Source organism: Xenopus laevis, chromosome 1L (assembly GCF_017654675.1).
Source record: "Xenopus laevis strain J_2021 chromosome 1L, Xenopus_laevis_v10.1, whole genome shotgun sequence".
NCBI classification, from domain to species: domain Eukaryota; kingdom Metazoa; phylum Chordata; class Amphibia; order Anura; family Pipidae; genus Xenopus; species Xenopus laevis.
The window spans coordinates 231,897,837-231,912,840 of record NC_054371.1 but is presented as its reverse complement, the minus strand read 5'-3'; the positions used below and the strand labels follow the sequence as shown (position 1 = coordinate 231,912,840).

At 43.2% G+C, this 15,004-nt stretch overlaps 1 protein-coding gene across 1 annotated transcript; it reads left to right on the top strand.

Moving 5' to 3' along the window:
* The first annotated feature begins 3,060 nt into the window (after nt 1-3,060).
* On the top strand, nt 3,061-14,374 carry LOC121396156. Its single transcript, XM_041570721.1, has 2 exons — nt 3,061-3,274; nt 13,065-14,374. The coding sequence occupies exons 1-2, from the start codon at nt 3,211-3,213 to the stop codon at nt 14,240-14,242; spliced, it is 1,242 nt and encodes a 413-aa protein (XP_041426655.1). The 5' UTR covers nt 3,061-3,210; the 3' UTR covers nt 14,243-14,374.
* The last annotated feature ends 630 nt before the right edge of the window (nt 14,375-15,004 follow it).

Here is a 15,004-nt window from a genome sequence, read left to right as displayed (position 1 = left end):
CACCCGTTTTTGATGCCGGCGCCTGTTTTTTTGACGCTGGTGTCTGTTTTTTTCGGCATGGCGAAATTTTTTTCACATCTTTCTTGCTTGTCAGTGGATGCATACACATTTAAAATACAAAAGATAAATCCTTCAAAACTTAAATGGACCATCATGGCTCTTCCAGGTAAAATTTCAGTTATTGTCCACACTGAAAATTAAGGGCCTCTGCAAAGCAGACCCACCCCAGTACATTTGTTATCGTTTCACCCTGACCAAACTGAGGGTCCCCATTTCCAGTAATTATTCTGATAGTTATAGTCCACACCAGTGTCTATTCCACATTCCTGCAGAAAAATAATATCGAAGTCTAAAGTCTTGAGGTATGAAAATAAAGCAGTCCGACGAGTAAGACCCTTCAGGAATCTTATATTAAGTGACGCTACCTTTACTGACGTTGTGCTTTTGTAGGTAAAATGTCCATATCCGAATCCGAACCATCCCCATCAGAGATCCTTGATGACTCTTGAGACCCCCTCCAGGGACACAAACTCCTCGATGTTAACCAGGTCCGACACAGACATGTGTTCCACATTCACGCTCACCCGGGCCTCTCCGTCACTGGAGCTGGAATATAATGATGTTTTCTCAGGACGCCACCACCAACACTTTTAAGATGTTTACAGCTGGCTGCCGGTTACCAACATCATCAAATTCTTTAGTAGAGGAAGCCTTCTCCCCAACCTCTGATTTTCACGCCCTTGTCCCCATACCAGTTACAGGAACTACCTTAATGCCCAACTGTTGACCAACCATTTCAGAGCGCCGGTTCCTTGAAGACCTCTTCCTTCTCACAACCTCCCAACCAGGGAGTCCTTCACCTTTGCTTTGGACTTCCATAACCTTTCCTCCGGGACTCTCATTTTGCACAGACTTGCGAGGTTTTGCAGGTTCCACTGCCATGGGGCAATGAAATGGTGCTCAGGTTTGCTTTACTGTTTTATTGGATCTTCATAGTACTTTGCTCTGATCCAGTCGAAGACACTGGTGTTACAACTGGAGGTACTTGTTCTGGCAAAGAAATAGATTTACGCCGTATCCGCCAAAGCCTTCTTGGCCACCTCCACTGCTGTCATTGCGATTGTAGTCCGCTCAGGCTCTGTGGCCTTCCTACTAGAACGCACGTCCTTCACCTCCAGTTTCTTGGCCATAACTACCTTGTCCTTCGCACTCAGTGTCATCTTAGCTGGGTCAGTCACCGCGACTGTCCTAGGCTCCAACTCTGAGATGACCATTGTCTGTATCACCATTGGTCGATAAAACTCACATACGATTGCAGAAGCTTCGACCAACCCAGATGGAAGAGCAGCTCATTGATGCCCCCGATACTGTTTAGACTTAGGGTTACACCAAATCCTCAATTCACCTCAGGATTCAGCTAAATCGGAGTCTTTATTGGGAGGATTCCACTACATATAGGTGCCTTGTTTAACCCAATACAAACACTTAAAATCACGCAACTAAAGGCATCTAGAGAATGGAAGGTGCTGATTTGTAGCTAATTTGCATATGTAAATTAGTGTTTCAACTCACTTTGGGATTCAGCCAAATCTTTTCTGGAGGATTTGGTATTTAGGCACTTAAAAAAAGTCGATTTTGGTGCATCGTTGGTGCTTGGACTAATCCATAACCAGGAGGTCACGTCCACATAGGGATCTGATTACTGTTGGGTCAAGTTTGTGTCCATGAAGTTTCGGCAGGGGCCTTTGTAGCTGATTAATTCCTGATATAGTTTATTTGTATTAGAAAATTAATGATATATAACGAGAGAAAAGATAAGAAAAATGAAACATATTCCATTCCCCCTTTTGTTATATCCTGCATATAATGTATATACAGGTATAGGATCTCTTATCCAGATACCCATTATCTAGAAAGTTCCTAATTACGAGAAGGCCGTCTCCCATAGAATCCATTTTATTAAAATAATCCAGATTTTTTAAAACTATTTCCTTTTCTGTGTAATAATAAAACAGTCGCTTGTACTTGATCCCAACTAAGATATAATTAATCCTTATTGGAAGCAGAACCAGCCTATTGGCTTTATTTAATATTTACATAATTTTCTAGTAGACTTAAGGTATGAAGATCCAAATAACAGAAAGATCCATTATCCGGAAAACCCCAGCATTCTGGATAACAGGTCCCAGACCTGTAACAATAATTTATTTTTTATACCTTGTATAATGCAGTTTACACCTAATCAGATGGATTTCAGTGTCGGATCTAAGGGGGTTATTTATCAAGGTCCGAATAATTTGTGGTTTTCGGAGGGAAAAAAAAACCTACACATTTTTTGAGATTTATTAAAGTCTAATGGTCTAAAAACTCAGAATCTGAAACCCCTGCATCTAAAGCTCTCGAGGTCCTGTATAAGTCAATGGGGAAGGTGCCAGTGTCTGTGCTGATGTCCGTACCGATATCCCATGAGTTTGTGGTTTCTGTGCAAAAAACTAAGATTTTTTTGTAGATTTCAGAGTTTTTTACGCAGAAACCACGAACAAAACAGAGTTTTCGGGGAAAGCTCCTAAGTTTGCCCCACCCTATTTTTTTGGGTTTTTTTCTTCATTAATAAGGTGCATTCGAGCAATCAGTGTTGCTTGGATTTCTAACTTAGAAATACTCAGATAAATTCGGACCTTGATAAATAACCCCCTAAGTGTTACTCATAAAATCCCTCATATATATATATATATTGCCTTTTAGTCTCACCAGCTTTACATCCACTGCCACAATTTCCCTGCAGTTAGTTGTGTGACATTCTATATCCAGACAATCTGAAAATCTGTATAACAAAGTCCTTATCAGCTTAAACACAAAACATTCATAAAAAGATATTTAATAACTTGACCCTTGATTTGTCTGCACCCCCAGATACAAAGTTGTCTACACACAAACACAAACACACAACTACAAACACCCACACACAGACACACAAACACACAGACAAACACACAACTACAAACACACCCACACACAGACACACAAACACACAACTACACACACACAAACACACACAACTTACCACACACAGACACACAAACACACAGACACACAAACACACAGAGCTAATTTTAGAAAAGCCACAGAATTGAGGAAACGAGACTTTAGCGCAAGTTACAAGAGAAGTTCCCGAGAACATCACAGAATTGGATCTGCTCAGAGAATGAGATGAAGGTTCTGGACGTTCGCACTGTAACATGGGCCCTTGTGATGGTTCTGTTCAGTCTCAGAGGTAAGTTTGTGTCAGCACAACTGGGATTCACAAATACTAGTGGTTTAGTGGGTGACGTGGAACTGGACTGTGAGCTAAACCCTGTGCTACTCGTCACTTACTCATTGTCCAACTGAGAATAATGTAAAGTGATTACCGGTAACAACTGAGCTGTCCTGTCCCAATAACTTCCTGTGCCCAAAATATCCAAAGACAAAGCTCTTTGCACATTGACAATAAAGTGGGAGAAAGGCAAAATAACTAATATTCCAAATAAAAGCAAATATTTGATTTGTTGAAAATAGAGGGGACGACCTCACGGATGAATCTCCTGTTGTACAAAATGAACCAATGGACGGAGAGGAAATATCTCATGTTAATCAGCACCGGCACTAAGTATAAATTATTTATCATTTTCATTTAGAAATTTCATTTAGAAAATTGTCACACAAAACAATATTCTTTGCTATTAAAGGGGTGGGTCACCTTTAAGTTAACCTTTAGTATGCCAAGAATGGTCAGTTCTGAGCAACTTCTCCACTGGTTTTTATTTTTTATAGTTTTTTAATTATTCGCCTTATATCCCTCTCTACATCAGACATCAAGTTGTTCACCTTCTAAATACATTTTCAGTTGAGTCGTATTTTTTTTTACCTGAGTTATACAGGGAACTCTAAGTATCTCTCATGTATTATAAGGGATAATGTACCCCCTACTGTAAATGATAAGGATATTAGAAGTCACCGAGGGGTTGTTCTGTGACCATATAAAGGCACAAGGCTGCAGGCTGAGTTATACAGGGAACTCTGAGTATCACTCATGTATTATAAGGGATAATGTACCCCCAACTGTAAATGATAAGGATATTAGAAGTCACTGAGGGGTTGTTCTGTGACCATATAAAGGCACAAGGCTGCAGGCTGAGTTATACAGGGAACTCTGAGTATCACTCATGTATTATAAGGGATAATGTACCCCCTACTGTAAATGATAAGGATATTAGAAGTCACTGAGGGGTTGTTCTGTGACCATATAAAGGCACAAGGCTGCAGGCTGAGTTATACAGGGAACTCTGAGTATCACTCATGTATTATAAGGGATAATGTACCCCCTACTGGAAATGATAAGGATATTAGAAGTCACTGATAGAGATGTCGCGAACTGTTCGCCGGCGAACTTGTTCGCGCGAACATCGGGTGTTCGCGCTCGCCGGAAGTTCGCGAACGTCGCGCGACGTTCGCCATTTTGGGTTCGCCATTGTTGGCGCTTTTTTTTGCCCTCTCACCCCAGACCAGCAGGTACATGGCAGCCAATCAGGAAGCTCTCCCCTGGACCACTCCCCTTCCCTATAAAAACCGAAGCCCTGCAGCGTTTTTTCACTCTGCCTGTGTGTGCTGAAGAGATAGTGTAGGGAGAGAGCTGCTGCCTGTTAGTGATTTCAGGGACAGTTGAAAGTTTGCTGGCTAGTAATCGTTTTGATACTGCTCTGTTATTGGAGGGACAGAAGTCTGCAGGGGTTTGAGGGACATTTAAGCTTAGGTAGCTTTGCTGGCTAGTAATCTACCTTCTACTGCAGTGCTCTGTATGTAGCTGCAGTGGGCAGCTGTCCTGCTTCTGATCTCATCTGCTGACTGCTGCAATAACAGTAGTCCTTGTAAGGACTGCTTTTATTTATTTTTTTGTTGTTTTACTACTACTACTACTACTACTATAAGAGCCCAGTGCTATTAGTCTAGCAGTGTTGGGGAGTGGGACTGGTGTGCTAATCTGCTGCTCCTAGTAGTTCAGCAGCACCAACTTTAATTTTTTTTTTTTAATATTCATTTTTTTTTTATTTTACTTTTTTTATTTTACTACCGCTGTAGTAGTGTATAAGTTGACCTTTTAGGCATTATTTGCCCTGTAGGCATTATTTGCACACTGTTTTCTTCAACCCGCCATCTAGCTGTGTGACCTTGTTCACATTCTGTCTAAATATCCATAATATTACCGTCTCCAGAAAAAACACCGGAGTGACTTTTTTCAAGCAGCCATAATATATTTTACGTAATCCGTATCCACCGCTGTAGTAGTGTATACGTTGACCTTGTAGGCATTATTTGCACAGTGTTTTCTTCAACCCGCCATCTAGCTGTGTGACCTTGTTCACATTCTGTCTAAATATCCATAATATTACCGTCTCCAGAAAAAACACCGGAGTGACTTTTTTCAAGCAGCCATAATATATTTTACGTAATCCGTATCCACCGCTGTAGTAGTGTATACGTTGACCTTGTAGGCATTATTTGCACAGTGTTTTCTTCAACCCGCCATCGAGCTGTGTGACCTTGTTCACATTCTGTCTAAATATCCATAATATTACCGTCTCCAGAAAAAACACCGGAGTCACTTTTTTCAAGCAGCCATAATATATTTTACGTAATCCGTATCCACCGCTGTAGTAGTGTATACGTTGGCCTTGTAGGCATTATTTGCACACTGTTTTCTTCAACCCGCCATCGAGCTGTGTGACCTTGTTCCCATTCTGTCTAAATATCCATAATATTACCGTCTCCAGAAAAAACACCGGAGTCACTTTTTTCAAGCAGCATTCATATATTTTACGTAATCCGTATCCACCGCTGTAGTAGTGTATACGTTGGCCTTGTAGGCATTATTTGCACACTGTTTTCTTCAACCCGCCATCGAGCTGTGTGACCTTGTTCACATTCTGTCTAAATATCCATAATATTACCGTCTCCAGAAAAAACACCGGAGTCACTTTTTTCAAGCAGCCATAATATATTTTACGTAATCCGTATCCACCGCTGTAGTAGTGTATACGTTGACCTTGTAGGCATTATTTGCACACTGTTTTCTTCAACCCGCCATCGAGCTGTGTGACCTTGTTCACATTTTGTCTAAATATTGATAATATTATCGTCTCTAGAAAAACCACTTGAGTTACTTTTTTTCAAGCAGCATTCATATATTTTACGTAATCCGTATCCACCGCTGTAGTAGTGTATACGTTGACCTTGTAGGCATTATTTGCACAGTGTTTTCTTCAACCCGCCATCGAGCTGTGTGAGCTTGTTCACATTTTGTCTAAATATTGATAATATTATCGTCTCTAGAAAAACCACTTGAGTTACTTTTTTTCAAGCAGCATTCATATATTTTACGTAATCCGTATCCACCGCTGTAGTAGTGTATACGTTGACCTTGTAGGCATTATTTGCACACTGTTTTCTTCAACCCGCCATCGAGCTGTGTGAGCTTGTTCACATTTTGTCTAAATATTGATAATATTATCGTCTCTAGAAAAACCACTTGAGTTACTTTTTTTCAAGCAGCATTCATATATTTTACGTAATCCGTATCCACCGCTGTAGTAGTGTATACGTTGACCTTGTAGGCATTATTTGCACACTGTTTTCTTCAACCCGCCATCGAGCTGTGTGAGCTTGTTCACATTTTGTCTAAATATTGATAATATTATCGTCTCTAGAAAAACCACTTGAGTTACTTTTTTTCAAGCAGCATTCATATATTTTACGTAATCCGTATCCACCGCTGTAGTAGTGTATACGTTGACCTTGTAGGCATTATTTGCACAGTGTTTTCTTCAACCCGCCATCGAGCTGTGTGAGCTTGTTCACATTTTGTCTAAATATTGATAATATTATCGTCTCTAGAAAAACCACTTGAGTTACTTTTTTTCAAGCAGCATTCATATATTTTACGTAATCCGTATCCACCGCTGTAGTAGTGTATACGTTGACCTTGTAGGCATTATTTGCACAGTGTTTTCTTCAACCCGCCATCGAGCTGTGTGAGCTTGTTCACATTTTGTCTAAATATTGATAATATTATCGTCTCTAGAAAAACCACTTGAGTTACTTTTTTTCAAGCAGCATTCATATATTTTACGTAATCCGTATCCACCGCTGTAGTAGTGTATACGTTGACTTTGTAGGCATTATTTGCACAGTGTTTTCTTCAACCCGCCATCTAGCTGTGTGTATTATCGTTTCCAGAAAAACCAACTGAGTTTTTGTTGTTGTTGTTGTTTTTTTAAAAATAATGCCAGGCAAAGGCAGGCCGCCACGCAGAGGCCGTGCTAGGGGCCGTGCTGCTATGCAATCCTGTGGCCCTAGCAAATTGCCCAGTTTTAAAAAGCCAATGACCCTGAACTCCCAAAATGCTGAAGAGGTAGTTGACTGGCTTACACAGCACACCCCATCCTCTACCGTTTCTAACTTTACCACAACATCCTCCTCATCCTCCACTGCTATGGCCACCCCACGTAACACTTCCTCCACCACCGGTGCCCCTTCTTCACTGGGGTCAGAGGAGTTATTTTCCCATGAGTTTCTTGAACTGAGTAATGCGCAACCATTATTGCCAGAAGAAGATGAAGGAGATGAGGACCTTACACCAGATTTAATTCTGGCAGAGAACACGATAGAGATGGACATAATGAGTGATGAGGAGGAGGTCCCCGCTGCTGCTTCCTTCTGTGATGTGTCAGAAGAAATTGATGCATCTGAGGAGAATGATGATGAGGAGATTGATGTTTTGTGGGTGCCTAGTAGAAGAGAGCAAGAGGAGGGTAGTTCAGATGGAGAGACGGAGAGTCAGAGAGGCAGTAGGAGAATAAGACTTAGAAGAAGCAGGGAGGACAGCCCGCAGGGATCAGTAGGGCAACAACATGTATCGGCACCTGTGTTCAGCCGGCCAACGCACCCGCCATTGCCGCCAATACCGCCAACTCCGCCAACTTCTACTGTTACCGCCAGATCGCACACTTCCAAAAAGTCAGCAGTGTGGGATTTTTTTAATGTGTGTGCCTCTGACAAAAGCATTGTAATTTGCAATGAGTGCAGTCAGAAACTGAGCCTTGGTAAGCCCAACAGCCACATAGGTACAACTTCTATGCGAAGGCACATGAGCGGCAAGCACAAAGCACTTTGGGAGCAACACCTCAAAGGCAACAGGCAAACTAAAAGCCACACTCCTTCTGGTCCAGCATCTTACTGCTCTACCTCTGCTCTCCTTGACCCGTCTGAACCACCCTCCACTCCGCCTTCCACCTTGACCACCTGTTCCCATTCCCAGTCATCTGCCACCAGCCAAGTTTCTGTGAAGGCCATGTTTGAGCGTAAGAAGCCAATGTCTGACTGTCACCCCCTTGCCCGGCGTCTGACAGCTGGCTTGTCTGCACTCTTAGCCCGCCAGCTTTTACCATACCAGCTGGTGGACTCTGAGGCCTTCCGCAAATTTGTAGCAATTGGGACACCGCAGTGGAAGGTACCCAGCCGCAATTTTTTTTCTAAAAAGGGAATACCACACCTGTACCAACATGTGCAGAGCCAAGTTACCGCATCTCTGTCACTTAGTGTTGGGCCAAAGGTCCATATGACTACTGACGCATGGTCCTCCAAGCATGGTCAGGGCAGGTATGTCACCTACACTGCCCACTGGGTGAACTTGGTAATGGCTGGGAAGCAGGGAATGGGTAGCTCAACAACAACAGTGGAGTTGGTGTCACCGCCACGGATTGCACGCGGTTCTGCCACCACCTCTACTCCTCCATCGCTCTCTACCTCGTCTTCTTCTTCTTCTTACTCTGCTGCTGGGTCCTCCTTCTCCTCCTCCACACCTGTGCACCCCCAGCTCCCCCTAGGCTATTCGACGTGCCAGGTACGCCGTTGTCACGCTGTCTTGGGGATGACGTGCCTGGAAAGCAAAAACCATACCGGATCTGTACTCCTGTCATCTCTGCAGTCACAGGCCGATCGGTGGCTGACCCCACACCAACTGCAGATCGGAAAAGTGGTGTGTGACAATGGAAGCAATCTGTTGGCAGCGTTGAGACTAGGCAATTTAACACATGTGCCCTGCATGGCACATGTGTTAAATTTAATAGTCCAACGTTTTGTCTCCAAGTACCCAGGATTCCAGGACGTTCTCACCCAGTCCAGAAAGGTGTCGGCCCATTTCAGACGTTCCTACACAGCCATGGCACGCCTTGCTGACATTCAGCAGCGCTACAACATGCCAGTCAGGCGTTTGATTTCTGACAGCCAGACTCGCTGGAATTCAACGCTCCTTATGTTGGAACGTCTGCTGCAACAACAAAGGGCCGTCAACGAGTACCTTTTTGAACTGGGTGGTAGGACTGGATCTGCACAGCTGGGGATTTTTTTCCCCGTTACTGGGTGCTTATGTGCGATGCCTGCAGGCTCATGCGACCTTTTGAAGAGGTGACAAATATGGTCAGTCGCACCGAAGGCACCATCAGCGACCTAATACCCTTCGCTTTATTCCTGGAGCGTGCCGTGCGACGAGTGACAGATGAGGCTGTAGACCAGCGTGACGAGGAGCTGGAAGCGCACGATTTCTGGTCGGAATCACCAGAACGAACCCAGGCACATGCTGCAACGCAGGGAGAGGTGCCAGAAGTGGAGTCAGAGGAGGAAGGTGGCTTTGTGGAGGAGGAGGAGGAGGACCAACAGGAGCAGGCTTCCCAGGGGGCTAGTGGTGACCTTTTGGGGACCCCTGGTCTTGTACGTGGCTGGGGGGAGGAGACCGTGGATGATGCAGTCCTTGATAATGAGGAAGCGGAGATGGATAGCTCTGCATCCAACCTTGTGAGAATGGGGTCTTTCATGCTGTCATGCCTGTTGAAGGACCCCCGTATCAAGAGGCTTAAGGAGAAGGACCTGTACTGGGTCGCAACGCTACTAGACCCTCGGTACAAGCATAAAGTTTCAGAAATGTTACCAACATACCACAAGTCCGAAAAGATGCGGCATTTACAAACCAGCCTGCAAAACATGTTGTACAATGCTTTTAAGGGTGATGTCACTTCAGGAACTCATCAACATTCCAGGGGCAGAGGTGCCAGTAATCCTGCCACGAGCACACCTGCAAGGACAAAGCCCTTTGGCCAGTCTGTAACGTCAGACATGCAAATGTTTTTCTGTCCAAGGCAGCGCCACAACCCTTCTGGATCCACCCTCAAAGAACGCCTCGACCGGCAGGTAGCGGACTACCTGGCATTAACTGCAGATATCGACACTCTGAGGAGCGATGAACCCCTGGACTACTGGGTGCGCAGGCTTGATCTGTGGCCAGAGCTGTCACAATTTGCCATGAACCTCTTGTCTTGCCCAGCCTCAAGTGTGCTCTCAGAAAGGACCTTCAGTGCAGCAGGAGGGATTGTAACTGAGAAGAGAACTCGCCTAGGTCACAAAAGTGTCGATTACCTGACCTTTATTAAAATGAATGAGGGGTGGATCTCGGAGGGTTACTGCACGCCGGAAGACTTGTTCTGACTTCTATGCAGCTGTCCTTCTCTTCAAGCCTCATGACTCCACACACAGCTGTCCTTTAGCGTCCTCCTCCTCCCTCCGCCACCGTTACAAACTAGGGTGCAAACCCTACTGGTTTAATTTTTTCTGGCCTCTGTGCTTCAGTGGCTGCGACCAAAAAAATGCCTATTTTCTGCATTTATATGACATAATTTTTCTGGCCTCTGTGCTTCAGTGGCTGCAACCAAAAAAATTTATATTTTCAGCATTTATATGGCATAATTTTTCTGTCAACTGTGCTTCAGTGGCTGCGACCAAAAAAATGCATATTTTCTGCATTTATATGGCATAATTTTTCTGGCCTCTGTGCTTCAGTGGCTGCAACCAAAAAAATTACTATTTTCAGCATTTATATGGCATAATTGTTCTGGCAACTGTGCTTCAGTGGCTGCGACCAAAAAAATGCATATTTTCTGCATTTATATGGCATAATTTTTCTGGCCTCTGTGCTTCAGTGGCTGCAACCAAAAAAATTTATATTTTCAGCATTTATATGGCATAATTTTTTCTGTCAACTGTGCTTCAGTGGCTGCGACCAAAAAAATGCATATTTTCTGCATTTATATGGCATAATTTTTCTGGCCTCTGTGCTTCAGTGGCTGCAACCAAAAAAATTTATATTTTCAGCATTTATATGGCATAATTTAAAAATAATAATAAACGACGTTGACCTTGTAGGCATTGTTTGCCCAGTTTTTTTGGCCACAGCCACTGAAGCACAGAGGCCAGAAAAAATATGCCATATAAATGCTGAAAATAGTCATTTTTTGCCATACGTTGACTCAACGTATATGGCAAAAAATGACTATTTTCAGCATTTATGTGGCATATTTTTTCTGGCAACTGTGCTTCAGTGGCTGCAACCAAAAAACTGGGCAAACAATGTCTACAAGGTCAACGTATGGCGAAAAATTACTATTTTCAGCATTTATATGGCATATTTTTTCTGGCAACTGTGCTTCAGTGGCTGCGTCCAAAAAAACTGGGCAAACAATGTCTACAAGGTCAACGTATGGCGAAAAATGACTATTTTCAGCATTTATATGGCATATTTTTTCTGGCAACTGTGCTTCAGTGGCTGCGTCCAAAAAAACTGGGCAAACAATGCCTACAAGGTCAACGTATGGCAGTTGTTTAAAGAGAACAGTAGATTACTAGCCAGCAAAGCTACCTAAGCTAAAATGTCCCTCAAATCCCTGCAGACTTCTGTCCCTCCAATACAGAGCAGTATCAAGCAGATTACTAGCCAGCAAACTTACTATCATCTGTCCCTGAAATCACTAACAGCTCTCCCCCTACACTATCTCTTCCAAGCACACACAGGCAGATTTTTCAGATACATTTTTGCCCTTGATCCCCCTCTGGCATGCCACTGTCCAGGTCGTTGCACCCTTTAAACAACTTTAAAATCATTTTTCTGGCCAGAAATGTCTTTTCTAGATGTTAAAGTTCGCCTTCCCATTGAAGTCTATGGGGTTCGCGAACCGTTCGCGAACCGCTCGCATTTTTGCGCAAGTTCGCGAATATGTTCGCGAACTTTTTTTCCGACGTTCGCTACATCCCTAGTCACTGAGGGGTTGTTCTGTGACCATATAAAGACACAAGGCTGCAGGCTGAGTTATACAGGGAACTCTGAGTATCACTCATGTATTATAAGGGATAATGTACCCCCTACTGTAAATGATAAGGATATTAGAAGTCACTGAGGGGCTGTTCTGTGACCACATAAAGGCACAAGGCTGCAGGCTGAGTTATACAGGGAACTCTAAGTATCACTCATGTATTATAAGGGATAATGTACCCCCTACTGTAAATGATAAGGATATTAGAAGTCACTGAGGGGTTGTTCTGTGACCATATAAAGACACAAGGCTGCAGGCTGAATTATACAGGGAACTCTGAGTATCACTCATGTATTATAAGGCATAATGTACCCCCTACTGTAAATGATAAGGATATTAGACGTCACTGAATTAGGAATTGCTCAGTACTACTACCTTGTACTATAATGAATCATACTCCGGTTGTCTTTGGGCAGTAGCAATTCCCTGCAACTCCCTGTAGAGCACGTGTTACATGGACGCTTTCCTTTCAGATGGGCCCTTGTTGTACTGTCTGAGGAAGGGTTAATCACACGCTACTTGATGTTTCAAATAACTTGGGTGCCAGTAGTTCTTTTAAAACAGATGGAATTCTTTATTAATGAGACAAGTCACATCAGTAGGGTGAGTAGTTTATGGAGAGGACTAGAGGGCTATGAAAATGAAACAGTTCAGGTCTGTACATTATATTGATGTAACTGCCATCTTGAAATTGTTGGATCTCAGAGCCCATGTCTGACTGATCAGTTACAGCCCCATTGTACTGCCAATTCCTGGGTGTCATACAGAAGTGTATAAAGCTCAGCCAGTAAATCCCAGATAATCTCAGCTGAAATCTCGTTCCATTCCCAGGAATCAGAAGTCTCACTGGCCCAGCCAGTCCTGTTACAGCCCATTCCGGGGAGTCGCTGACAGTCAGCTGCACCTACAATAGCGGATTTGAGACCCATAGAAAATACTGGTGTAGAGGGGGAAACTGGAAGAACTGTAATGTTGTCATTAAAACATCCGGAAGAGACGGAGAGACCACAAGTGGAAGGTTCTCCATCAGAGATGTACAGAGTCAACGCACCTTCTCCGTCACCATCACAGCTGTGACCCGAGAAGATGAAGACACGTATTTCTGTGGAGTGGAACGTTTCTTGGTGGATGATATGTATGTAATTAAAGTGACAGTGCTTCCAGGTAAAGTTCACATGGGATTGGAGCACAGAGATGTCACATTAACAGCCCATTGTGACTCCAAATGCTCCAAAACTGAGGCAGTTACATTCTGTCTAGAAAAGATTTTGCTCAACCCACTGATTTTCAAACTGTACCAACAATTGTATCTTCGCCCTTCTGTACTCATACTCTATGGTACCTCACCCTTCTCTACTCTTACTCTATGGTACCTCACCCTTCTCTACTCTTACTCTATGGTACCTCACCCTTCTCTACTCTTACTCTATGGTACCTCACCCTTCTCTACTCTTACTCTATGGTACCTCACCCTTCTCTACTCTTACTCTATGGTACTTCACCCTTCTCTACTCTTACTCTATGGTACCTCACCCTTCTCTACTCTTACTCTATGGTACCTCACCCTTCTCTACTCTTACTCTATGGTACCTCACCCTTCTCTACTCTTACTCTATGGTACCTCACCCTTCTCTACTCTTACTCTATGGTACCTCACCCTTCTCTACTCTTACTCTATGGTACCTCACCCTTCTCTACTCTTACTCTATGGTACCTCACCCTTCTCTACTCTTACTTTATGGTACCTCACCCTTCTCTACTCTTACTCTATGGTACCTCACCCTTCTCTACTCTTACTCTATGGTACCTCACCCTTCTCTACTCTTACTCTATGGTACCTCACCCTTCTCTACTCTTACTCTATGGTACCTCACCCTTCTCTACCGTGTAAAGAAAGTTCTTCAAATGCTTTATTACTGTTAACCCTGTCAATGGCTTCAGATAGTGCAGGAGTATTAGTGGTTTTCCATTTGCTAGCTATAGCCAATCTTGAAGCTGTCACAACCTGATTGGCTAAGGATTGGGATTGTTTGGAGAGCTCAGGAAACTGTCTACTCATCAGAAATGTAAGCAGATTTTTTTTTAATGGGTAAATTATTAATTTCGCTAGCAGTTGAGCTATTTCATCCCAAAAGTTCTGTATTTTCGTGCAGTTACGAAAAATATGGAGTAGAGATCCCACCTTGTAGCTTGTCTGGTGTATAATACCAAAACATAAGTATTTTGTAGGCGTTCTCCTTTTGTTTAGTGCATGCTACCCAGATTTGTTTTGTGTATTGGTGACCAAGCGAGTAGTTGGTGGAGGTGAGCCAACTCGTAGTACTTATGAAGTAGCAGGACTCCCAGTCCTCCGTGATTTGCAGCTGTAGTTAGAGTTAATTTAGGAATCCTGTATTGTTTGTTACCCCAGATAAATTTATGTAAAGTTGCTTGGATTTGTTTAAAATCAGTTACGGGAACTGCTACTGGTAATGTCTCAAATAAATACAAACATTTGGGAAGGATCGTCATTTTAAGTGCTGCAATTCTTCCAAACCACAATAGTGTAAGACCACTTCTGTAAGCTTTTTTTTGTTTCCTCATGAAGTGGTATAAAGCTGATCTTATAAAGGTTATCCTTCTCTACTCTTACACTATGGTTCCCTTGCCGTTATCTACTCTTACTATATAGTATCCCCATCCTTCTCTGCTGTTACTCTGTGGTACACTCATTCTTGTCTACTATGATTGTACTCTCACCCTTCTCTACTCTTACTGTGGTTCCCTTGCCC